General features: G+C 43.4%; 1 protein-coding gene across 4 annotated transcripts; it reads left to right on the forward strand.

Moving 5' to 3' along the window:
• The first annotated feature begins 473 nt into the window (after nucleotides 1–473).
• Nucleotides 474–23645, forward strand: atn1 (atrophin 1). Of its 4 annotated transcripts, none has more exons than XM_084727275.1 (10): nucleotides 474–767; nucleotides 6645–6782; nucleotides 7250–7351; nucleotides 7728–7847; nucleotides 9653–12558; nucleotides 15530–15746; nucleotides 16501–18007; nucleotides 20612–20779; nucleotides 20901–21081; nucleotides 22839–23645. In XM_084727275.1, the coding sequence occupies exons 2-10, from the start codon at nucleotides 6756–6758 to the stop codon at nucleotides 22870–22872; spliced, it is 5262 nt and encodes a 1753-aa protein (XP_084583401.1). In that variant the 5' UTR covers nucleotides 474–767; nucleotides 6645–6755; the 3' UTR covers nucleotides 22873–23645. The 4 variants fall into 4 exon arrangements, with proteins under 4 accessions (XP_084583401.1, XP_084583403.1, XP_084583402.1 ...); XM_084727277.1 differs by having other exon boundaries at nucleotides 20612–20755; XM_084727276.1 differs by having other exon boundaries at nucleotides 16504–18007.
• Nucleotides 23646–24038: the final 393 nt, after the last annotated feature.

The following is a 24038-nucleotide window of genomic DNA, read 5'->3' on the forward strand; positions in this document are numbered from 1 at the left end:
ATTTTTAGTATCCACGGCCTTTAAGAACAAAGACCAACAGGACATTTCTTCTTCTGTGGTGTTCTTCGTCGCCACACAACGAGTTATTCAGCCTCTCCATACAGTAAAGGTGACTCTGGAGGGACTAGAGACAGAGAGAGAGACCCTCCCTCTTGATCCCCTCCCTCTTCAGAGTTTTGGCCCTCTCTCTGCGCCTCTCTCTTCCTCCTTCTCCCTCCTCCTCCTCCTCCTAGCCTCCCCCCCCCCTCTCTCTCCTCATGCAAATCACGCCCTCTCCTCTCTCCCTTTCTCCTCACCCCGACGTGCATCCCTCACCCCTCCGCTGAAAAACTGTAAGACTGTAAGGAGAAGGGGGGGTACATATATATATATGAAAAAAAAAAAAGTGCAAGTCGTCTTAGAGGAAGAGGGGGAGTAGGTAGGGTGGGAGAGGGGGGGGGGGCAAAAAAAAAAAAAAGAAAAAGGGGGCGAAAGGGGGTGGGGAAGAGGCGAGGGTACGCATCAATTTGTAGTCTTCAGTTGGCACCCCTGTTTTTTCTTCCTGCAACGAATAGAAAGAGATTTTCTTCTTCTTCCTCCTCTTCTCCTGCATTATTGTTATGACCGGAGCTCGTTGCAATATGAGCCAGCGGCAGCAGCCTGTGTTGACAGACGCCTGGGCTGTGAGGTGTGCGTGTCAGCGTGCAACATAAAACGACAAAACAGAGGGAGAGAAAGGAGAGGAAAGGGGGAGTGAGAGTGAGAGCACGCATCGCTGGATGTTATAGGTAAGGAAGAAGGGGGGGAAAAAATGGATGCTTATGCTCTGTTTGGAGCCACGTTTTATGCTCGCCCTCCCATTTTTCCCCTCCTTTGTGCGTTAATTATCATTATTCTCCTGCGTTATGGCTAAATTAATGTTAATGCACCCACATTCCTGCGAGGGGAAGGAGGAAGGAGGAAGGGAGAGCCGGTGCGAAATGTTCGCCATTCCAGCTCATCTTTTCTGGGTTTTTTTTTTTTTTTAAAGATGTAGAAACAGCCCTGCACAGGCATCCATGCTGATTGTGAACATGTATGTGCTGCTGAACACGTCGTAGGTGGACTGTAGTGTTGAGGCAGGCTGTGCTGTGCAGCAGCAGCAGCAGCAGCTTTGGCCGGTCTCCTCTGCATGTGTATCAATAACATTCGCAGGAAGAAAGAAGAAGAAGAAGAAGAAGAAGAAAGAGTCGTTGCAGTGGGTGCCCGCTTGCTCGCCGGTGATGTAAGCAGAGCAACTGCATGCTGCTGCTTTGCATCACATGCAGTGGTCAATTTGTTGATAATGCATGTGCTGTGTGCGTGTGTTTCCCGTGCAGAGAGGGGCTGCTGGTGATGTTGGTGCTGGTGTGTGTTTGGTGATGTGTTTACTGACCGTGGCCGAGGAGCTGCCTGTGGACCTCAGACAGGCCAGGAGCTGCCACCTGTAACTGAGATGCATGATGTGTACAGTCACCCACTGGGCACTGACTGCTGTCCACTCCTGTGTGGTAAACTTCATGTTCATTAGGCTGACCGTACTGTGCTGGGGCTGGGCAACACGGCTTATAAATAATATCTCGATATTCCTACTAGAGCTGCAACGATTAATTGATTAGTTGTCAACTCTTAAAGGTCCAGTGTGTGGGATCTATGGGGATTTATTGGCAGAATGTGAAAGAAATTGAATATAATATTCATAAGTATGTTTTCATTAGTGTGCATGGCTCAACAATAAGGATTTCCCACTTGCCCGGGGCAATAAAATGCCATGTAGGGTGAGGAAATCTGGCAACTCACTGGCCTGACCAGACAAGTGGTAAAAATAATTAAATTATTAAACTATATTGATTAACAAGTAATTTTTCATGCAAAAATAACAGAAAATGTTGCTTTCAGCCTCTCAAATACTCAGAATTCCTGCTTTTCTCTGTTTATCATCATATTAAAATGAATATCTCTCAGATTTGTTCAGGCAAAATAAGATATTTAAAGGCACCTTGCACTTTGAAACACTGCGATGGACATTTTTCACTATTTTCTGTCATTTTATAGATGTTGCAGCCCTAGATTAAACACAACAATTAACTTTAGTCTTTGTTGTTGTTTGATAACTGCTAATAAATAAAACAATTTGTGCAGGGGCAAATAAAAAATGACTAAGTAGATTTCTGACCCACTTGCCTGGCAAGTGAAAAAAACACATTAGCATTGAACCTTATTACAGATAATATATATATTTATAGTGGCGCTTCAATGATTAATCGATTAGTTGTCAACTAGTAAAGGTCCAATAAGAATTGTTAGAATGAGCCGTTTATATCTACACAGGCTGCAGGTCCTCTTCCACTGATGTCACCATGTTGCACCGCCATGTTTCTACGGTAGCCCAGAATGAACAAACCAAACACTGGCTCTAGTGCTTTGCGTGACTTTAGTGGTCGCCAGCCCTCTTGCAAGGGGAGACTTGAGACGAGGTGTGTGCAATCTTCAAGCTCACCGCTAGATAGGGGCGTGAGAAAACACTGAAATGTTTTGTTATACTGGATCAATTCTCAAAAACATATTGTGACACGTGCAAAATATTTTGGCAGTGATTCGTTCTGTCGTGTTTAAACTGCCAACTGTAACATCGCAGTGTTGCATAAAGTGCATAAAAAATAAACTTAGTAAACTAGTAAACAGCAATATTCCGCTTACTTTCAGTATGTATTGAATCATGACCCTGGTATCATGAGACGTACTGTATTGCCAGATTCTTGTCAGTACACAGCCCTAATACTATAAATTCTCAACTAGTGCAAACATATCATATCATGATACATTGATCTGTATCGATAGATCAGTTCAGTGTTAAGTGATCCAATATAATCGATGCAAAGTGAAAATATCCATTTGTGTCTTTAAGATGCACCTTCATTTTTAAATTCCTATGGCATGTCTGTGTCATAAAAATCAAATTACAATTTAGTTGTTTTATTATGATTAGACATAAATGTAGCTGAGTGTGATAAATGGATATATGATGTCATCTGATATCGATCACAGACCTCTGAATTGAATCAAATTGAAACTGTATTGTGGTAGACGTTTTGATATCAGATAAAATAAGACATTTTCTGACATTTTAAGGACCAATAATCGATTAATTGAGATGAATTGACACATTAATTGATAATGAAAATTGTTAGTTGCAGCCCTATTTTTTAGGCTATGGTGCAATATCCAATATATATCTTGATATACATATTTTCTCTAAAATAGCATACTGTAAATGATCAAATAGTGAAAACATGCTGATCTTATAAAATACAAGTCAAATAAAAAGATGTTTTTGACCAAATACTTTGATACTGTGACAATATTTATATTGTAATAATAATAATAATTATAATGATGATGATGATGATGATGATAAACTTTATTCGCACAGCACCTTTCATACAAGAAATCCATCCCAAAGTGCTTTACAACAGAGAAACTACATGCACTGAGTGCTTCACATAAAAAGACACATAATGAACATAAAAAGAAGGGTAGAATGACATAATTAATTTAAAATAAGACAGAAAATAAAACCCACTAGTAAAAATAAGGCAAGTGTATTTGTACAGCACATTTTAACAGCAAGGCAATTCAAAATGCTCTACATAAAATATAAAAGGCATCAAGACAAAATGAAAATAGTTAAATAGAAAATAAAAATGTGATAAAATGGGAAAGTAAAAGTTACAGTGGTGTTGAGGAAATTATTCAAAAGCCTCAGTTTTGGTTTAATAAAAGTCCCAAGGTATGCTGTGACACACAGTAAGATGAAGATGAGAACAGGATCTATAGAATGTGTGTTCACATGGATAAAACCCACTTGATAATATATGAGTGAAAGTAAAATAAAAATAAGGATGAAAATAGAATGCATAACATCAAGCACAATAATGAACTTAAAGTTAAAATTAGAGCATGTAGAATACAGAAACTTGTCTCATGATATAACAATATCCACAATTTAAGACAATATTGACTTAATATCAATATATTGCCCTTTCCTAGACTGTACACACACTGCATTGCCCATGAATACATTATGCATATGAAGTGTGAACCGTGATTGTGACAGTTAAGGTTTTTAATCTTAAGACTGATTGAATCAGTCACTGCAGCATGCACTAATAATTAATGCATGGCCATGTGTAGTGGAGCAGCTACAGGATTTACAAGAGCTTGTCTGCTTTAACACACACACACACACACACACACACACACAAATCTGTGTAGCTACTATATTTATTGTCTGCATAGCAGAGTGTGCATTAGCTCTGCTAACTGTTCATCCAAATATATCCTTTTTTTCATCCAGTGGTGTGCACTATTTATATCCTCATTCAATATACATGAGACATTTTTTCATCATAGTGGAACATGAATGGACGGATTTAGACGAGGCCTTGCAGGGTAGTGCACCTATGTTGTCAGGCACACCCAAATGAATCTTGACATTGTACATTTCCCTAATGGTTGGCTGGCTGGATAAATAAGCGTGTGATTCTGCTGGCCATAACCAGGTCATGTGGGTTAACCACAAGTGGCTGTGGGTTTGGGCTGTTGTAGTAAAGAAGGTGGGAGGAGGAGGAGGAGGAGGAGGGGGGGGGGTGGCCCCATATTCCCAAGATGTTTGCTGGAGTCTTCTGCAGGTTGCCATCCAAAATGCAGCCGACCAATGGGCACCTTTTCTGCTCCGATCCCATTTTCTGTTCTTTCAATGTCATAGCACCCAATTATAGTAAAACCCAAACCCATGCATTCTGTTAGAGTGAGTGGGTTAACCTATTGTGCCTGTGGGTTGCTGCTGCTGCTGCTGTGGTGAAGACTGAAGGCACAGAGGAAACTGTTTGGAGCGCAGTGGAAAGGCAGTTGTGCCAATACAGTGTGAAGCATGCTGGGAATTTAAATATTGCAACAGTGCTTTTGCAGTTTTAAAGGGGTACTCTGGATTATTTGAAGTGGGGTTGTATGAGGTGCAATCGGTGGTCGACACAGCCTCTATTTGGAGAAGCAGCAGGAGTACTGCTGTGTAGGACACTAAGCAATGTACTGCTGTGGATAGGGTCAGCAGCAAAATGTATTTTAGCCACCCAAAAGAAGGCCTACCTAACAATAAAATCAATATCAGTTGAAGTGTTTGCTATATTTAGAATATTTTCACTGTTTTACCCTGCCATCAGACAGCCCTTTCCGTTGGAAAATGGAAGTTGTATTGCCCATTAAATCACACTTGCCACTACCAAAGTCCTTTGATAAAAACAGTAATTTTGCCTTACAGAACGCAGGAGAGGTTGGTCTACTTCACCCTCGATCGGTTAGTTTGTTTGTGTTAGAGTGTAACATCGGACTTTTGAAGGTTAGTTTGGAGTCACACAATAACACAAACAAACTAAATGATCGAGGCAGTGGTAGACCAACAACTCCTGTGTTCTGCAAGATAAAATTACTGTTTTTAGCAAAGGAGTCTGGTGGCTTTAGACAGAGTGATATTAGGCTTATATAATGTGCATATTTCTGTTGGAAAAGGCTCTCTTACAACAAGCGGTAAAAATATTCTAAATATAACGTACATTTAAAATTATATAGATTTTTTTTAGGTGACTAAAATTCATTTTGCTGCTGACTCTGTCCACAGCAGTTCATTGCTGAGCTTCCTACACCCAGGACCCCTGTTGCTTCTCCAAACTGGGGGGCATCTGTGTATTTTAGCCACCTGAAAAAAGGCCCACCTAAAAAAAATCTGAATCAGTTTAAGTGTACACTATGTTTACAATATTTTGAGGGCTTTACGTTGCTGTCAGACAGCCTTTTCAGACAGGAAACCATCACTGTATGAGCCAAATATCACTCTCTCCAAACCAACCAAAGTCCATTAGCAAAATAATTTATTTTGCCTCGCAGAACATGGGAGTTGCTGGTTTACCACCGCCTTGATCTGTTAGTTTGTTTGTGTCATCCTGTGACTTCTGCATTTTAAATGGTTAGTTTTGATTCTCCAAAGTCACACAATAACAAAAACAAGCTAACTGATTGAGGCAGTGGTAGACCAGCAACTCCCATGATATGTGAGGTTAAATTACTGTTTTTGCCAATGGAGTTTGGCTGAGCGTGCGAGGGAGAAATATTTCTCTTAAATAACGGCAGTTTCTTCTTGCGAAAGGATGTCTGACAGCAAACTAGAGTTTTGAAAATGTTCTAAATACACTGTATTACTGATACTCATTTTTTAAGATTGACCTTTTTTAGGTGGCTAAAATATATTTTATATTTTATTTATATTCTGTGCTGTACATAGCTCTGTTTCTCCAAACTGGGACTGTCAACTGATATCTACTGTAGATAATACACTGGCTATTGATAAATACCTCACTTCAAATAATCTGAACTATCCCTTTAAACTCAGATGTTTTCATAATGTTACAAATTCTTGAACTCCAGTCCACACTTGGTGCAGATGTTGCGCCAAGCAAACGACGTTGCTTATTATTACTGCATCCATCCTAACATAAACTGATGCTCTTTAGCCAAGCATTTAATTCTGTGCAGGATCTCAATGCAGATAAAGACTGAATAATACCTTATTTGTTTATGCTTCTTCTTTGCAGGTTTTTGGTAGCTCTCATGGTGTAACACACAGCCCAGTCAGTAAGCAACAGGAACCAGTTCAGTGCCTGCAATGGCTTGTGTTGTAAAATGGACGTTTTAAAGAAGACATAATGAAAACACGGACACACAAAGAATCGGTATGAACAAAGCCTATTATTCAGTGTACCTGCCTCATTCTTGTACTGTATGTGGCGCATTTGGGAGTACGGCTACATCATAATTACTTCAATATGTGATAGTATTTCAAAATAACCGGGATGACTAAGATGTAAATTATTTATTTGGTTGTGAGATTCCACGTTTATATTTTACTCTTGACTCTGCTTACAATTTCTCCCTCCTCTCTGTGTCCTTCTGCTGTCTCTCTATTACGCCCTGTTCTTCTTTTTATTCTTGTTCCTCACTTGTTCTTGCCCTTGCTACATTCCACCCTGAATTGAACGAACTTGACGTTCTTTGGCTTCTGTAAACTCTCTTTTCACTGCAATCAAAACATCTCCTTGCTTCTGTCTCCTCATTCCTATAACTCTGCCCTAATGCTAAATGCTTTTGCCTTCCCTCCCTTCCACATTTTCCTCTTTTGCTCGACTTTGGGTTTTTGCAGATGCCCATGCGCAGTGGGCGACGGCGGGGGGCAAGTGAGGAGAGAAGGGGTAGACGCCCCCACCCGAGCCCCACTCGCCCTGAACGCAACGATAGACAGACGGTTAGAGCCTTCTTCTTTCCTGTCATTGTTTAGACAATAAGTTTGAATGTGTGCATGAATAAAGACCTATCTCTGTGTATTGAATTGTGTGTGTGTGTGTGTGTGTGTGTGTGTGTGTGTGTGTGTGTGTGTGTGTGCTGTCTGTGTATGAGTCATCAGTATGATTGCCACAGACATACCCTTGCATTGTTCGATAGTGTGTTTTACAGCTTAGCACTTTGAAATCTTTGATGTTTCGTGTATGACATTGATGTTTCGTTTCGTGTGTGTGTGCGTGTGCATGCAAGTGTGTGGCTTTGTTCTATAAACAGTCATAGGCCTGTTAGGGATCCAAAGGCATCGCTACTACAGAATTAAAAGTCTCGTGTTGTTTTAGCAAAGAGGTGCTGGTGAGGAATTGGCTGGAAATCGCTTCAGTCGCAGATCACAAGGGCATGATTCATCAGAGAGTGAGGGGGAGGAACTTGTGTCTCCTCCAAAGAGGCAGAAAGTTCAGGTTTGTGTTACATTTCATCAACCTGTTATATAAAGACTAATTATAAAGCTTTGATTCAGCTAAATCAGCCAAATGGCGCTGTCTAAGCTATTAAAGGGATAGTTTGGATTATTTTGAAGTGGGGTTGTATGAAGTACTTGCTGATGGTCGGTGCATTAACTACAGTAGACGCTGGTTGACCCACCACCAGTAGGAAGCTAAGCACTCTACTGCTGTGGACAGGGTCAGCAGCAAAACATATTTTAGCCACTTAAAAAAAGGTCCACCTAAAAAAGAATCAGTATCGCTGTAAGTGTATGCTGCATTTAGAATATTTTCCCAGCTTTACTTTGCCTTCAGACAGGAAACTGAAGTTATATCGCTTGTTAAATCTCTCTTCCTGCCACCAAACTCCATTGACAAAAACAGTCATTTTACCTGACGCAACGCAGGAGTTGCTGGTCTTGATAGGACAATTCGGGCTCACCGAAGTCACTCAATAACACAAACAAACTAACAGATCGAGGCAGCGGTAGACCAGTAACTCCTGCTTTCTGTGATGTAAATGACAGTGAAGTCTTGTTGGTTTGGAGAGAGCAATATTTGGCTTTTTAAGTGGCTAAAACATGTTTTACTCCTGACCCAGTCCACAGCAGTTCATTGCTTAGCTTCCTACACTGGTGCTCCTGCTGCATCTCCAAACTGGAGGCATGTTGACCACCATCTACTGAGGGTAAAACACTGAGAAATACATGTATCAGTTTATTTCTGTCCTGTCCAGTCTGTTCTGTCACATAAAGATAAATAAGTAACACTGGGTAACAAGAAGTCATTAAATTGACTGAAGTTTTAGATTATTATACCTACCATTATTGTATAATATGCTCTAATAGGCAACACTTTAAAGGGACAGTTTACCCCAAAATCAAAGATACATATTTTCCCTGTCACCTTTTGTTTTTTGACATATCTGTAACAGAGATGTCTGCCTTCTCTCCACTATAATGGAACTAGATGACACTTGACTTGTGGTGCTCAAAACACCAAAACATATATTTGAAAAATTTCAACAGTGATGTCTCTTTCCAGAAATCATGACCTGGTTGTGAGCAGTTTCATGCAGGAACTGTTTTCTTCCTGCAGAGGAATTTACCTGCATGTGCAGCCGTATATACTCCTTTCTACTAGAAAGAAAGTAGTTCCTACGTCAAGCTGCTCACAGCAACGTCTGTGAATTATCTTGAGTAACCGGGTTATGATTTTTTAAAGAGAAACGCTTTAAATTTTTCTTTTTCTTTTTTCTTTTTTGTGGTGCTTTGACCTCCATAAACCACGTGCCATTTAGTTCTGTTATATTGACGAGAAGGTAGACATCTCTATGGCTGATATTTCCAAAAGTCTGCAAGTGACAACCAAAAAATCTAGATTGATAAACTGCACTACAGTCAAGACAAAAAACAAAACAGAAACAAAAAACAGAAGCTCCAAAAACAAAACAGACTGAAACATGACTCCAAACATTTTCTGCATATTTTATACACAATAATGTTAATACCTCATTTTTATACTGGTTCACCACCTTATTTTTTAAACATTTTTCTTTTACTTTACTTTATTGTGGGATTAATAAAGGAATACCTTATGTTGATGTATAGGACTTACTTGAACAGTGCAGAATATATGCTGGTTCAAGACTATGGATAAGTACCTCATACAACCCCACTCAAATAACCCGAACTATCCCTTTAAGAGTTACATTCTTAGCTTTTACAGAATATAATACCACTACATGTTTACCTCATCCTCACATTCTCTTTTCTCGTCAGGATTCAGCCTCTACTCCAAACCCTCCAACATCAACACACTCGACTGACAGCTCGGCTCCCTCCACCGTCCCGCCTCCAACCTCGGTCGCCAGCCAATCCCGTGAGAGCGACAACGAAGACGGCCAATCACAGGGCAGCAGGAGCTCAGTTGTGGGGAGCCTGGCCAATAGCAGCAGTAGCCTGAGCAGTGGGCGGGACATAGACCAGGACAATCGCTCCTCATCCCCAAGTCTCTCCGCTTCCCCTCTGGGCAGCCTGGACTCTGATTCCGACGGCCCCGACTCACCAAAGCAAGGAGAGAGGGAGCGGGAGAAAGGCAAGGAGGGAGGAGGAGGAGGAGTGGGGAAGGTGGCGGGGGACGAGAGGAGGGCGCTACGAGACGGGAGAGGGGAGGAGTCATGCGGAGACGGAGAAAAGCGGGATGTGGATGCACGAATTGAAGATTGTCCAACTCTTAAGCCCCCCTCCACTCCGTGCTCCTCCTCCGGTCTGACTCCCTCTCTCCGAGGAGGAGTGGGGGACTCATCAAACGACAGCAATAGTGGGAGGAAGTCTTATTTCTCCCTGGACTCCAAACTGATGTGTAAAGTCGAGTACGGAGCACCGTCGGGTGTTGACGGAGCGCTCAGTGGCAGCAGAATGAATTCCAAAGCCAGCACGCAGTGTGTGACCAAGACAACCATCTCGGGAGGAGATTTCTCCCACAACAGCCCCAACCTTCCCCACTCCTTGCCCCCTCCTCTTCCTCCTCCACCTGCGCTGAAGCCATTGGAGCTCGGGGGACAAAACCTGCCTGCTGAGGTTAAGACAGAAAGAGACAAAATAGAAAAGACGGACAAACTCCTGGACAAGGCTCAGTCCACTCCTCCGTCTCTGCTGCCGCAGACCGGCCCGCAGTCCCAGCCTCCTCAAACCCAACCCTCCACCCACCCTCACCACTATAGCTCCACCAGCTGGCAGGGTGGCACGGCAACCGGTTGCCAGGGGAGCTGGGGCTACACCCGTTACCCTGGAAACCACCACTCGCACCAGCCGCAGCACCAGCCCCCGGTGCAGCAGCAGCAACTTCCCTCCGTTTACAACCCTCCGTCCTCTCGCCACTCCTCCTCCCACCCCTCTTACCTCCCCCATCCTCACCCCCACCCCCACAGGGAGTACCTTCCCAGGTACACCGGAGGGGGAGGGGACAGAGAGAGGGGGGCCGCAGGAGAGAGGGAGAGGGGAGTGAGGGGGGAGTGTGGGGGGAGGGAGATCAACAGGGAGTTCTCGGCTCCCATCGGCGGCAGCAGCAGTAGCAGCGGGAGTAACAGCAACAGCACTTGTGGTGGGATGGCGGGGGGCAATAGCATCCCAGGGAGGGAGTTTGGGGGTCTTTCGGTGGGTCAGAACCGGGAGTTTCAAGGTTCTGGAAGAGACGGACCTAACTTGGGTCCTGAGAGACGAGACTTTGGTCCCGCTTTTAGGGATAGAGAGCGGGAACGGGATCGGGACCGGGACGCAGGGAGGGAGTTCCCACTGCCAAACCAAAACCAGAGTAGAGACTTTGGCCCCAATGGAACCGGAGGGGGGCATCCCAGAGACAAAGATGGAGGCAGATGGGGTGAGTTCGGGGGCCAGACACGAGAGGTAGTAGGCAACAGTAACCCAAACAGCAACTCCTCCCTCCAGGGGAACCCGCCAAGTTCGGCCAGCGGGCTACCTGTCACCCCCATGCTGAGCCGAGACCCACCTGCATCACCCCAAAACAACCCCACTCACCCTTCCCACTCCTCCCTGCCCCCACACCCCCACCCACATCCCCCAAACTCATCCAACCGAGACTTCCCTCCTCCCTTGGACCAGGCACAAACCCCCTCCTCTGGAGCGGACCACTTTCACAGAGAGTATCCGTCCACTGGAGGAGGAGGAGGAGGTGGGGGAGGAGGAGGAGGAGGAGGAGGAGGAGGAGGAGGGAAGGACTTTCCTTCTGGAGCGCCTCCTTCCACTGGCACAAATCGGGAGTACCTCAGCCCCCCTGGGGTGACTCCAAACCTGGGGCGAGAGTATTCGGGGCCAGGAGGAGCTCATCACCCCCACCCGTCTCACCCCCACTACCAGAGAGACAGAGACAGAGACTCAAACCTGCGAGAGTCTGCTTTGTATCAAAACCGAGGCGGACCGAATCAACCTCCTGCACTCTCTCCTTCCTCCTCCTCCTCCACTCATCATGGACACCCTCCCAATGCTCCTTACCCTCCTCCACCACCTCAGCCTCCTCTACCCCCACCTCAGACCTCCCACACCCAGCCTCCCACGCCCAATGTACGCCCCCCACACTACCAGCCCTCCACCCAGACCCCTCCAACACCTTTATCTCCCTTACCGAGCCCGTCCACCAATCAGATGGGAGGCTTCTCATCGTTTCCTCCGGGCTCCTCCTCCTCCTCCTCCTCCTCCTCCTCTGGGCCCAACATGCCACTTCCTGGCCCGGGTGTGTCATCCAGCTGTTCGCCCGGATGTCGCCCCTCCCCTTTCCATGGCACTTTGAACAGCCACCCTCCCTTCAGTGGGACGTACCACTCCAACGGGAGCAGCGGCGTCAACATGGCCAACAGCAATAGCAACAGTAGCGCGCCCAACAGCAGCAATACCAGCTCGCAATCACTCTCACCTCAAAATGTGTCAAAAGGACCTCCACCTCTTAGTAACTCCGCCAACAACAACAACAACATTTCGACCCCGACCTCCAGTTCTTCACTCCCCGGTGGAGACGGACATCCGGATTCAGGGCCGCCTCCCACGCCTGTCATCAAAGAGGAGCCAATAGAAGACAGGGAGGAGAGTGAAAGCCCACCACCCGTGCTGAGAAGCCCGTCTCCTGAGCCCAAACCTGTAGACATTCCCATCCACGCCAGCCAATCAGCACGGTAAAGTCAAAATGACATCATCGCCCCCTTTGAGATTGTCAGTGATTACGTTTACGTAATCGCAATATGACTTTTGATCGTGCAGCCCCTAGTAGACAGTTGAAGCCACATAACTGTAGCAGAGTTTGTTCAGGAGAGGAAACCGTGCATCAAAACTGACACAATGTCAGCAAGAACCAAACAGAACGATATATGCAGCACATCTTAAAATCTCTGAAAGTTCACGTCCAGACATGTTTTAAACAATTGAAAATGCTCCGCAAGAAGTAATTAGATTTATGATGTCGAAGAAATGCTCAGACGTGGCGTTAACTGCTTATTTCGCTCCTGATATGACTTGTAACTCATGAAAAACACAACAGGCACGTGATAGCAAGGATTAAAATGTGATTTTCACTGGAGGGGCTCTTTAATATTTAACTTCTCAGTGCACACGCAAGAAGGCACTTGATGTTTTTCAAAGGCACCAGATGCCCAAGACAACAAGAAAATAGGTACTAAAAACAGTTACAAAGAAGGAGAGAGGTCAAGTTCACCCATTCAAACCAGGGTATTGTGTAGCTTTCAGTGAATATATCTAAAGTGTTTCTCTTCATAAGAGGCTTTTTTTTTTATCTACCTCCACCTCTTATTGAGTTTTCTAATAATATAATATATAATAATATTTCTGTATACATGCAGCCGTATATACTCCAGTTTTGAAAAACTTGAATGGCTCAAGTCGTTTTGCTTCTTTGTAGGACTGGGCCACAATGTACAATACATGTCTTCATATAGACATTTTCTCTGAAATAACATGCAATAAATTCTCAAATAGTGAAAACTAAGGCTGGTCGATATGGACAAAAACCAACATCACAATGTTTTTGACCAAATACCTCAATATCAATATTGCAGTAATACTGTATTGATGACTATCGGTGCTTTCACAAAATGACAAACACAATTTCTGCTAAATAATCAACATTAATGTGGAGATAATGACTATGTGGGTAAAGGCAAATAATAGAAAAGCTTTAACTGTCTGCTAAGTTCAGAAAATTACATCACTGTGCTGCAGCCTTTAAAACCAGGAAAAAAAACATCAGGATATAACAGGATCCAAAATGTAAGACAATATCTAGTCTAATATAACAATATTAATATTTTATTGATATATTGCCCAACCCTACTTCTTTGTTTCATAACACGACTTTTTCAAAGTTTTCCACTGGTGATGAACGTGTTCAGTCCTGCAATCACAGCCTCCGTCTTTCAGACATTCAAACATCTTCTTGAAAAGGTCAGTGCTGTGATGTTTGCACATGTCCAAAAACCTGTTTGTAGTCTTTCAAAAATATTTAAAAAGTGTCAGTTTCTCCTCACAACCTGAAATGTGGACTTTTCTGCATGCATCTCTACCCTTATATCAACCTTGCAAACTGCAGGAAAAACCCAATTTGAGACAGACATACCTAATCACTGACTCTTTTTACATGCATACTGATTTTCCAAAATTATTCAGAATATGACAGTTTTGCAATTAAGGATTTTTTTTTTTTTTAACCACAGTTTGCAACACACAGCCGATTCTTTTTAAAGATTAGCTTTTGAGCATTTTTTCCTTATTTGATAGAGACAGCTGAAGATATGAGAGGAAAGGGAGTAAAGAGAGGGGATGACGCACAGCAAATGGGCCGCAGGTGGGAGTCGAACCGGCAGCCGCTGTCAATACATGGTGTGCACGCTCTGCCAACTGAACTAGAGGGACACCCCGACACACAGCCTCTTGCCTGTTTACGGTCAGCGCTGTGTTGTAAACAAACCAACCAACCAACAGTTTGCATGGCTGCAGTAGAGAAGCATGCACAAAAGAAAAGTCCGCATTCTGGTCGCAATAATAAAAACACCTAATTTGAAACAACTTTAAAGTCTTGGATACGAAAGGAGAAATATGTAATAAATTTATGATAGTAAATGTTAAAGTGACCATAATATGTCATCAGAGATTAAGGAGATATGATGAGTTGAAATCCTGACGTCTCCAACAACAACACCTTCGGTGTGGAACGTCTGGTTTTGTTTTGGCCTGTTTCAACATTAATTCACTTTACATGGAGCTAAAATTAATAGCAAATGTTTGCCGAATGTGTCAGTGTCTGGGTATGAGTTGTAAGAAATAATTAATAATCTTTAAGGAGGAGCAGATGTTTATAACGGTTAAATACAGCAATATGTCAATGGAGTTTGGCAGGCAGTAAAGACAGGCAGCCACTGAACTCAAACTCCAGAGTGTGTGTTGTCAGAGCAGCGGGTTTTTGTTTTCAGGATTTCAGGTTTGGCTTTACATTGACAGACAAGTGAATTGCAGAGTTAAAAACAGCTGATCATCTTACAGAGTAGGATTCGTTGTCACTTGTCAGTGTCAAAGTATATTGCTGCGCTCGTCTTGAGCTTCTGTAGATTCAGTGTCCCTGCAGCCTGCAGGCAAAACTGCCTGAGTTTTGAGTCTGGGGAGGAGGAGTCAGGGGGAAACAACTCACTTCAAACTATTTAATATACCGTCTGTCATTTCAACTTGCTATTTTTACTGCAGAACTAATTTTTTTTAACTTAAACAGGTTTTTGGATTTGCGCAAATATTGCAATACCAACCTTTTCAAGAACGTATTTCAATGAGTGAAAGAAGGAGGCTGTGTTTGCTCTGTCGAACAAGTCCGCCACCAGTGGAAAAGTTTTAAAAAGAGTACGCACATCTGCATGTCAACAGGAATATCAGTGGAATATTCATTTGCAATAACTATCTAAAGAGCTTAGTAGGAATATTGTTTTTTTCAGAATAAGAGCTGGAATATTCTGCGCATGTAAGTCAATGTGTCACTCTGTTCAGTCCCTCTCTATGTGATCAGATGTAATTAACAGTAATGGTAACTGTTATGATGGTGGTTCTGGCTCCTGATAGTCCTAGTAATGATGTGTCACTCATGTCCAGGTTTCACAAGGTCCTCGACCGCGGCAGCGGGAACTCCTGTGCCCGCAGTGACGTCCTCTTTGTCCCGCTGGACGGCTCCAAACTGTGGAAGAAGAGGAACGAGGTGATCGAGAGGGCGCGCAGGGAGGTGGAGCAGCGGGCCAGAGACCTGAGAGAGAAGGAGAGGGAACGAGAGAGGGAGCGCGAGCGTGAGAGGGAGCTGGATCGACATCTACAGGTGTGAGCGTGATAATGATGTAGCATGTCAGATTTAATGGATTTGATGTAGATTAAATTTATCACTTTAATGGGTGGGGAGTAAAGCAGATGGGGGCAGATGTGATTCACTGTCCACAATATTTCCATTTAAATTTTAACACCATGAAATACATCCTTTTACAGTCATGGTATGCTGTAAATTTCACATAGAATTGCTACATTAAAACAAAACAAAGAAAGTAGGGCTGAAACACATTACTTTCTTTGCCCATCAACCCTATCAATCCTAATTATTTTCTCAGCCATTCAATCCACGAAATGTCAGAAAATGCTGAAAAATGTTGTAAACCCAAAGACAAGCTCCCTGTCACAGAGGACCACAGAACCCAGTAAACGCTGGGAACTGGGAAAACTGAGAATTTCGACCTTTCTTTAAAAAAAACCCCCAAAAACGCAAACCTATCAATCAATCATCAAAACAGTTGCTATCAATTTAATGGTTGGCATCCTAAAAATATTATAAAAAGTTATATTTGCTAGCTAGCTTAACAAGAAAAAACATTATATTGTTTGCTAACTAGCTAAAAAGCTTTTAAAAACTTTTATTGCTTGCTAGCTAGCTTCAAAGGATTGGATATTTGCTAGCTAGCTAAAAAACATTTCAAAAAGTTATATTGTTTGCTGTTTGTTTGATGTACATTAAAATGATGACGTTAGCAGGTGGGAAGTAAAGGGTGGAGGTGATTTACTGTGTTTTTCTGTTTTCTCTGCAGCAGCAGAAAGATGTCAGCGCCGCTGCAGCTGGTCGCCAGGGCTCCTCGCTCTTCTTCCCCTCCTCATCTTCCATCATCCTCGACCCTTCATCTTCTTCCTCGTCTTCCTCGGGCAACTCTGTCTCCCACCCTCCCCCTCACCCCCAGCATCATCCCTCACACCCACATGCTCACCTTGCCCCGACACACCATCTCCACCCGACCCTCGCTCACTCTATCCCGCACTCCCTCCTCCTGCCGTCCATGGGCGGGGCCACGACAGTCGTCGGCCCTCAGGGAGCGCTGGGAATCGGTTTAGGAGGTCCGTACCTGGGCCCCGACACCCCGGCGCTGAGGACCCTGAGCGAGTACGCCCGTCCTCACGCTATGTCTCCACTGGGAGCAGCAAGCCGTGCCCAGGCGCACCACCCACAGGTTCACCACGGCCACCCTCACGTTCACCCCTCGTTCTTCCTCCCTCAGTTCCAGAATCACGCTTTAGGCCACCCGCACCACCTGCCTACTGATGCAGCTACAGCAGCAGCCATCTTGGGCTTTTTGTATGGTGGCAGCCTTGAAGGAGGTCCTGGTGTTGGAGGCCATGCTGGCGTAGCCGGAGGCCCGATACCTGGAGGGATAGGAGGTGCAGGGTTAGGAGGAGTCGGCTTCCCTCATGCGGTGGCGGCACATCGAGATCGGATAAAGCCGGGGTTTGAATTTAAGAGCGATGAGCGTGTTTACCCACCAGGGTCCATACCTGACCCTGCTGCCCTTGCCCTTGCTCAGTCTCATTCCCATCATGCCCATGCCAACGCTCAAGCACACGCACACTCTCTGCTCCTCGGAGGAGGTGCAGTAGGAGCTAATGAGGTCTCACTCTATGGCACTCCTCCTCCCCCGGCGCCTGCTGGCCCCCCTCACCTCCAGAACCCAACTCTGGCACCAGTAACCCGACCTCCCAACCCTCCTGCCCCTCAGTCCCTGTCTAATCCGCCCCCGTCATCTCTCCTCCCACCCTCTCTCCCCTCTCACCCATCATCTGCACCTCCGGCTGCCCCGCAAGCCCCAGCAGGCCCCACCGCTCCTCCGCCCGCTCCTCCTCCACCTGCCCCGCCGACCTCCAACGCCGCCTCACTCCATCACCCAGTCCCCCATTCCTCTTTCCCCACCTCCCTGTCCTCTCATCTGCCACCAGCCCCTGCCCCGGCCGCGCCACCCGAGACCTACCCCACTCCCACCCGCTCCCCCGCCCCCTACGAGCGGGACAGGAGCGGAGACAGGGAGCGGGAGAGGGACAGAGACAGAGCACCTTTGCCGGCCTTTGGGGACAGAGAGCGGGAAAGAGAAAGGGAGAGAGAAAGGGGAGGAAGTGGTGGAGGCGGAGGAGGAGGAGGGGGAAGTGGAGGAGGAACGGGTGGAGGAGGTGGAGGAGAGAATCTGGGCCGTCTTCAGATGTTGAACGTGACACCTCATCATCATCAGCATTCACACATCCACTCACATCTTCACCTGCACCAGCAAGACACAGGTACCCACTGCTACTAACAATGCTGTCGTTATCAGTATCAGCTGTCCTGTACTGTGCACTGAGAGGTTAAAGGATAAGGCCAGCTCTGTCCTTTGTTGTCCAAAAACTATTCAAATAAATCTGAGAGCCACACCGTCGCACTGGATGACTTGTTCTTTCTTTACAGTGAACATGGGCACTGTAGATTATTTCTAATCAAAGTTTAGCGAAATTAGGTTTAAAATTCACATTTAAAATTAAGCAGAGCTCATAAAACCTAATCTCAGTTTACTAAATCCGAGTTTAGTGAGGTATACTGAAGTTTGAATATGAATATGGATATGGGTATGCTTGTTGCTTGTTTGCCAAATTAAGATACTAAATACATAAAGAATAAATTTGAGTGCTGTTTGCAACTATAGTAAATATAAAATGGGGTAGTGTGGGGTGTTAAAGGTCCCATGCTCTGTAAAAACCGTTACATTGTTTGCCAGCTAGCTAAAAAGTTTTTAAAAAGTTATATTGTTTGCTAGCTAAAAAGTTAACAAAACAAAACAATGCTAAAAATGTTTTTTACTGTTTGCCAGACAGTTAAGAACAAACAAAAAATGTTTTATAGTTTACTATCTGGCTAAAACCAAACAAAAAATATTATATTGTTTGTTAGCTAGCTAAGTAGTTAACAAAACAAAACAAAGCAATGCTAAAAATGTTATGTTGCTTGCTAGCTAGTTAAAAAGAAACAAAAAACATTCTATTGTTTGCTAGCTGTCTAAAAACAAAAAAAACGTTGTTTGCCAGATAGCTTAATTTTTTTAAAGTTATATTGTTTGCTAGCTAGCTAAGAAGTTAACAAAGCAAAACAATGCTGAAAATGTTATATTGTTTGCTAGCTAGTTAAAAAAAACCCAAAAATGTTTTATTGTTTGCTAGCTACTTAAAAACAAATAAACATTACATTGTATGTCAGCTAGCTTAATTTTTTTAAAAGTTATATTGTTTGCTAGCTAGCTAAGAAGTTAACAAAGCAATGGTAAAAAAAAAATAGCTTGCTTAATATCTTGCTAAAAAGAAACAAAAAATGTTATTATTGTTTGTTAGCTGGTTAAAAACAATTAAAAACAAAGTGTTACATTGTTTACTTGCTAGCTAGCTAAAAAGTCGTATAGCCTAGTTAGCCCACTCATAATGGCTCAGCAGCGAATTATTTTGCTCCATTCCTTTAAAAAAGAAGCTATTTTAAGTTCAAGTTAAATCTCCTCTAAAGTTTGAGTTTTAAGTTCATACTGGATCACTTAAAAAAACAAAACAAAACAAAACAAAAAAAACACTAAATGGTATATTTATTTGTGACCCATTTTTTTTTTTAAAAGATTTTCATCTTCAGTAGGAACAAATGGGCTTGGGGTTGTTTGCCACAGACAGGGCAGGGAAGAAGGAAAGTATTGTGAGACAGACCAACTGATGGTTTTGGTCTTTTCATTGGACGCAGAATGAGAAAAACAAAGAACAACGCCAGCCTTATCCGTTAACTCTAATAGAAATCACTTTTGTATTAGTGCTGTTCAACATAGAAACAAAATCTATGATTTCAAGTGATACTGAGTCAAAAGCCAAGCCTTGTTTCCATCAATGCATTTTAAAAAAAAAATGTTTTTAAGGCTTTTTGCCTTTATTGGATAATGACAGCTGAATAGAGACAGGAAAGTGCAAAATGGGAGATGGAAACACATTTTTCAAGCAAGTTCCAACAAAGTGATAATTTAACTCACATGACAGATCAGCTGTTTCTGCTCTGAGAGAAGAAGAAGAAGCTGTTTCTGACTGTCCCATGAAAGAATAATTACAACTTTTTGAAAAAGAAATCCTGAAGGCCTCTCTCCATTTTTATCTCACAGATGGCCAAGGTGGCTGGTTTTGTTTCTTCTTCTTCTTCTTCTTCTTTGAGGTTCATTGGCTGCTGGCAAACAACTTGTTTTGTTTCCAGTTTGCACCCTCTGCTTCTTCTACTCTCTTTATTAAGGTAGCATATACCGCTAACATCTGACGAAACTAAGCTTTGTGTTGCCAAGGTTATCTGCTCCAAACAAGTTGATGGTAACAGGCCTAATTTGCACTTTTCTTCTTTTTCTCCTCTTTTGCGACTTTTCAAAAGTTTGCTTCAAATTCGCTTTACAAGCTAGATGGAAACACGGCTGTGACTGAAACACTTGTTCAAGTTCACTTGTTTTATCACTAGAGATGTTGGTTAACTCAAGATGTCACCAGTCAGTTGATAGAATCATATATTTTTTAAGTTTGATAAGCATTTTAATTTGCATTACATTTTTCCACTTACCAATCTTCATATACTTACATGAGTTTTTGCTCTATTGAATAAAATTGTGAAAACAAAAACGATTGAGGTTCACACACAGACTTTATTTTTTTACTGAATTAGTGTTACATCTTGACTCCAGACTTCTGTGACTTTATTCAGCTGTGTTGCCTGTTTATGTTGCCAAGAATCTGACATTAATTAAACTTAGTATTAATGCCTTTTGATGCATTATCTGTGTTTTGAATTCACTGCTTTGACGCTTATTGAATATATCCTGTATTTCCTATTACATCACTGGCAACCAGCGACGGGCGGGGTTCACCCCCTGATGGACCCGTTGGCGTCGGGGTCTCCTTTGGCACGCCTCCCTTACCCAGGAGCCACACTAGGCACCCCCATCCTGGCTCACCCCCTCACTGACAGCGAGGTGCTCCGCCAACAGCTGTTCGGTGAGGAGAAGGCTCCTCGTCCATGTACTTGCTCAGTTTTTTTTCTCTAAAAGCTCCACAGTGCTGACAGTTTATAAGAAGACACTTTTTGAATACGACGAAGATTGACTGACCCGTCTCCTCCTCTCTGTCTCCTGGTTTCCAGGTGCTCCTTTCCGTGACCTGCCCCAGCCGTCCTCCCTCACTGGTCCCATGTCAGCAGCCCACCAGCTCCAGGCCATGCAGCAGGCCCAGAGCGCAGAGCTGCAGATCCAGAGACTGGCCCTGGAACAACAGTGGATCCATCACCATCACCACCACTCCCTCACCCAGGACGAGTATTACAGGTACAGACACTGTGTGTGTGTGTCCATAGTAACTGCCACAGCTAAAGGTACTATGTGACGCAGTTTACATGTAGCCTATTAATCGCTTTTTATTGCCAGTGTGTGAACAGATTGCAGTTTAACTTAAAAAAATGACTTCCTCGATTGCCTATAACAGTCTGTGGACTGACTGTAAAGGACTGATGTTTATTCACGTTCCCACATGCCTTGACTGTCTTCAGCTCCCCTACAGCGCCGACACGTGCGGACGTCAACAAACAACCCTCCACAATAAAAGCCTGTCGGTCTCATGTATGTCACGTCTCTGTTTTGGCCGTCTTCCAGGATGCTTGTGTCAGCGGATGCTGACTGCAGTTCACTTAAAGCTGTAATACATAACATTTCTGCATTGAAATGTCAACAATTGCTTGCTTTATGTTATATATTTTGTTGAGTTATGTATCCACATTAGCCAAATGTTTCCAACAACGTTCAAGTCTGGGGAAATCTTTAATTTATTCAAGGTAATAGTGCATTTCTTACTAGCTGCAAGTTGCTATAAATTATCAGAGAAATGTTTATTTGTATTCTGCATATAAATCGGATTTATATGCAGAATACAACAGAATTGAAATTGATCACAATGATGGAAAGATAGCCTTACATGTTGCTAAAATAGCTAACTGCTGCTGTTAGCTCGGTTAGCAGTGCAGCTAAGTTAGCCAGCTCTGTCCCAGGATGTCAGGAGCCAAATCTGGGAAGAAACCACCTTTGTACAGTAATCCTTGTTATCAAATCTTCGTCCGTCCCAGAGTCTGTTTTTGGTCCCGGTCTCTCTGTGTTCACTGGGGGCTCTCAGTCCAGGAAGAGTCAACCAGGTTGTTGCATGTAGTTACATTGCTGGGAAATGTAGTTTTAATGCTCATTCAGTACTTTTGGTTACTGTAAATGCCACTCAGTACATCAGACCGGCAATATGGCATCCAGCCTGAGGCCACGCCCCCCTCTGAAGGAAAACTCATGGTTTCATTTAATGGCAGAGGTAGGAAAATGCAGAAAAGCTGCTGTGTAGCAGTTTGTAAAACAAATAAGCATGCAACTCCATCACGTTCTCTGGTTCCCCATCGTTCCTGGAGAGGAAAGAGGCTGCTGGAGTTCAGTCATAAGCTTTCAGCACAGCAGCCTCAGACTGTCGTCTCTAACTAAATCTCAGCTTAGCCAAGATCAACAGTCGTCTATTGACAGGTTCTGTTATTTACAGACAACATTAAGCCCAGTGATTTCTGATAATTTAATATAAGCAATATCAATCCACTGTGTTTGGCTCACTGATCCACTTGGAAGAGGGAAGACTGAAGGAGCATGACGGCTGACTGATTAACCTTAATTTATTAAGATATCGTGAACGATCAGGTTCAGGCAAGATCACAAAATAATTCTTAGACATGTCTATAAAACAAAGCTTGGTTCCAAACTTGTCCTAATTGTAATTCAAAAACATGCAAAATTGCATTGTTGTGTATGGGGTCCCTGGCTTTCTATCACCCAAAAGGGGGTGTGGCCTGACGTTTTGGCGAAGAACCCGTATGTACAGTATATCTGTGACAAGCCCCTCTCTTGCTGTCTGTCTTTATAGGAAACAAATAAGTATGCAGGAGCAAATAGCACTCTGATTTACGTGTCATGTGGACCAAAACTTAGCCCGACCTGTTACTGACCCACAACCTTAGCAGTGACCTCTGTCCAGACTAACATGATTTCTCCTTTGACCTTTTCAGTCACCTGAAGAAAGAAAGTGACAAAACCCTGTGAGGGAGGGGCACGACGGAGAGCAGCATGGACAAAAAAATAAAAAATAAAAAAAAAAACTGAGGGAGAGTGTGTGCAAAATTCAACGGAATAAACAAAAAGCACTGAAAACAACGAAGGAACAAAAGACTGAAACGGAAAAGCTGGACTAACGGAGGGAGAAGCTCTCTGAAGAAAACAAGAAGATTTTGAAGGATTTTGAACAAAAGGAAGGAAGGAGGAGGCATGAAAATGTTGCACACAGTCCCTGCTAACTGCACCGCTACGAGGGTCGAGTGTCCGGACTCCAGCGCTTCCCTGCATCATGTTCTCAAACTCCAGTCCTGTTTTGTATCGTGCTCTGTACAGTATATTAGAATGGGGGCGGCAATAGTGAAGTACAGTATGTGTAAAATACTTGATGCCAGAAGGAATGTGTACATGAGTCTCTTTTATGTCATTGCATGTAGCTAGGCGCTTATTCTGAACTGGTGGAACTTTTGGTTCTATTTTTAGTAATTCCCCCCTCTTTTGTATCTGAGGGGCGTTCTATATGCATGAGACCAGCAATTTAGTGTTCTGTTATGTTTATGATCAATAGTATTGTTATTATGATTAATGTTGTCTGTTTGTTGATAATGATATAATTATATATACAGTACATATTATTTGTATTATTTTTTTACATTTTCATGGTATGGCAGTCGGTTTTTATTTTTATTTTTTATTTTCGATTTACCTTGTGAAACAAGATGCAAATGAAGGCAAAAAAATCTGGAAATAAATTATAATCTTTTTTTGCTAGTCTCGTGCGTTTTCATGCGTGCACCCTAGTTTTTCCCCTCGCCTCCTCACATACATTCATACTATTTGCCCTTTCTTTGTTTTATACAAGTCACTCATGCACAAAGCATATCAAATTCCTCACTCTCCTCCCCCTCCCCCCTCTCTTCTCTCTTTCTGACTCCCCACTCTTTCTTTCTCTCCGTCCCTCCTCCCCCTCCTCCTCCTCCTCCTCCTCTCTGGGTGAGTGTAGCTAATAGGAGACACATGGGATGAGTGTGAGACATGGGAGTTGAGTCGCTCCAGTGAACACCAGCCACCCTGTAGAGCGAGCATTCCTCACTGCACTGTAAAAATGAAAAGAAAAGAAGAAGAAAAAAAAAATATATAAAGAGGGAGAGGAGAAA

The sequence above is a fragment of the Lutjanus erythropterus genome, chromosome 9 (genome assembly GCF_056507025.1).
Source record: "Lutjanus erythropterus isolate fLutEry1 chromosome 9, fLutEry1.hap2, whole genome shotgun sequence".
Lineage (NCBI taxonomy): Eukaryota > Metazoa > Chordata > Actinopteri > Lutjaniformes > Lutjanidae > Lutjanus > Lutjanus erythropterus.

Bases quoted from the DNA above. Each gene is read 5' to 3' on its own strand.
- atn1 (XM_084727275.1), top strand. From the start codon at position 6,756: ATGAAAACACGGACACACAAAGAATCG. The intron at 12,559-15,529 runs GTAAAGTCAAAA...ACTCATGTCCAG, and splicing joins CACGCCAGCCAATCAGCACG to GTTTCACAAGGTCCTCGACC. The intron at 15,747-16,500 runs GTGTGAGCGTGA...TTTTCTCTGCAG, and splicing joins AGCTGGATCGACATCTACAG to CAGCAGAAAGATGTCAGCGC.